The following is a 2798-nucleotide window of genomic DNA, read 5'->3' on the forward strand; positions in this document are numbered from 1 at the left end:
TTCAAAACCATGCCATCTATCAGACAAATGTAAGAATACAAATCAAGAAGATAACCCTGCCAAACTCAATATTGATCAAAAGACCAAAAACCCAATACTGTGATGATATTGGATACTATCCAACATGTATATAGCCATTGCTAGTATTGATGATCTTTACAAGCCTAAAAAGACAATATCAACAAACAAGATTGGAATGAAAAGATGTATAAATCAATCCAACAGAGTTTGTATACAGTAAAAAAATCAAACTAATCCACAACAATTGATAGTGATGTGGTTTTACACTGATGGTGAGAAAAAGTATCACAAAAAGGTAATATAAATGAATGGGGTCAGACAAATGGTAGATGACAAATAAACAAAATCAGACGAACTTACTTCTATTCACTACTGTTACTACGTCACATAAATTTTCCTCTGGGATCTCACACAGTGGTGAAATGGTATATCGAATTCCATTCATACGGTCTCTCTGGTCCATATATCTGATCAATTCCCCATTGAGGATTATTGATGCCATCGATAAGAGATTCTAAACCAATCGAAAAAAATGAGAATAAGCAGCCGGGTTTACCAATCGAACAAAAGCGAATAAATCTTACGTTGCTCGATTACCACACATGAATGATTTTCGTAGATTGTGTCAGGTCCGTGATGTGATAGTTTACGTGGTATTGATTTGATTGAACTATCAATAGGTTGGATTCCATTACAAGTATAAATCTGAACACTCGTTTGATCAGTGGTGACGCTCATTCTTAAATGATTAAATAAAGAAATAAACTACAAGTCAACGAATTATGATTGGATTAAAGTAGGAGAATTTGAATAACCCTTACTTAATTCCTGATTCTTCACTCCACATTTCCATCACGGCATCTTTATTGGATCTGTGAGGATGATAAACCAGAGCATTATCCTGAATGAACAAAAATTGAATAAATAAAGAGCTTTTAGGTCAACCCGCAGATACAATGAGGTAAAAGAATTTCAAGGAAAGAAACAAACTCGCATAACCTATACAATCAGTTCCACAAAGCCCTCTAGTCTGATCAAGAAGTGATCCAATCTTTCTATATTTATTAAAATCTAATGTGGTCTTAGCTACACTAGCTATTTCTCCTGTAGGAATTAGATCTCCATCTGTGACGATGTAAGATGGTGCATTCATTTGGATAAAATGATCTGATGCTGAGCTATTTGCAGCATACGCATCAAGATTCCTGTAATCATGAAAGATTGATAAGTTTTTAATCGAGTGGGTGAAAAGATTGATTTAGGTTCAACTTACCAATATACATGTGATGATAACATAATAGGTGTAGGCCCATCCGCTAAACCAGTCATCCTCGTCCGCCACTTTGCGCCTGGCAAAAGTTCATATTCGATCTGATTGGTTCCATAGTAACATAATCAGATTATTGGACTTTGCTTCAAAATGAAGGTTAATTTGGTGACTCACTGTACCCACAACCTGATTTGGGAAACCTTGTTCGCCATTAGGGTCGACGATTGTAAATGTAATTTGACTCAAACTTTTGTTTTGTACATCAAAAGGTCTAAAGAAAATTTGCGATAGATGATGCATGAGATCACAAAGACCATTCTGAAATTGGATGAATTTTTGAGACAAAGATAAAAGCCAACCGACGATCCCAACCCGGTTTACCACCATGTAAAGTATTCTGACCTAAAAGTAGACAAGAGTCATTAGATAGAGGTAAGGAAAAGGAATTCAAAATAAACTTACCATCGTGCTCATTTGGTGTGACTTTGTAAGTACGTTTATCTCGGCCTGACAAGGTGAAGGTACCTAATTCATATCAAAATAGCTTTTCAGATGCTTTTCCAACTATGTTGATATCATACTCAGAGTAAAGATTGCTTGCTGACTGTTTTTGATCCTGTTAGCGTATCGACCTACTATTGAACCAAATCTTGGATATGCCGGATCGTGGAGATACTGTGAAATGTTGTCGTAACCCAGCACAATATCCCGAAAGGAGCTGGTGTATAGATAAGTCAGCAAAGCTCTTTCAAATTGCTCGCACCATGAGAGGTTCGTGAAACGAACCAGCTAGGTATAGAAATAATTGGAAAACGAACCCGCTTCGATCTTTAACCATCAGGGTTTGAATTGAAGCGCCAAGACCAATGAAACTCGCGTGAATAGAACCATCTGAAGCAGATAAATGATGTATATCAAGTGGATCTGATTGATTTCCTAATGTAATTGATTGATATTTATATAAATCAGGTGCAACACTTGTACTTAATCCAGACCAAGGTACAGTCATTAAACAAATCATCACTGTAATGCAAAGTAGAACTAATGCAATCATTCTAAAGCTTCTCAATGATAATTTACATTTACAAATTCGATTGAAACTTGAACGTGAGGTATGATATGGAAATGAAGGTGATCGAAGGTAGGAAGGACTTGAATTGGTAGGTAAAAGTGGTGAATTCGGTTGAGGTGGAAATAATGATAGATTCTCATCACCTAAATTGCTGAGGCTATCGTCGGTTGAGTATTCGTCAGCAGTTTGCGTGCTGAGACGTTCAAGTTGAAGCCTTGGATTTAGATTGACGGGACTTTTGAGTACCATGACTGGATGATGATTCGGTGATTTCGATGATTGAAGAACGTTGAAGTAAGATTGCTTGAGAGGTTGCGAAGAGGGAGAAGGTTAAAGACAAGAAAGGTTTTGAAGCCCAGCAGCAATCTGACTTCCATGCAACTTGAAACCATCGGGAGACAACTGTATGCGGTGTCACCATGACGGTTGACCTCG

General features: G+C 37.1%; 1 protein-coding gene across 1 annotated transcript; it reads right to left on the bottom strand.

Moving 5' to 3' along the window:
- Nucleotides 1-428: 428 nt before the first annotated feature.
- On the bottom strand, nt 429-2300 carry MELLADRAFT_38932 (uncharacterized protein; the record flags this gene model as incomplete). Its single annotated transcript, XM_007414898.1, has 10 exons — nt 429-535; nt 606-760; nt 843-882; nt 967-1226; nt 1295-1392; nt 1466-1562; nt 1651-1693; nt 1754-1816; nt 1897-2009; nt 2110-2300. The coding sequence occupies 10 exons, from the start codon at nt 2298-2300 to the stop codon at nt 429-431; spliced, it is 1167 nt and encodes a 388-aa protein (XP_007414960.1).
- Between the last annotated feature and the right edge of the window lie 498 nt (nt 2301-2798).

This window comes from Melampsora larici-populina, assembly GCF_000204055.1.
Source record: "Melampsora larici-populina 98AG31 unplaced genomic scaffold MELLAscaffold_46, whole genome shotgun sequence".
In the NCBI taxonomy this organism is placed as follows: domain Eukaryota; kingdom Fungi; phylum Basidiomycota; class Pucciniomycetes; order Pucciniales; family Melampsoraceae; genus Melampsora; species Melampsora laricis-populina.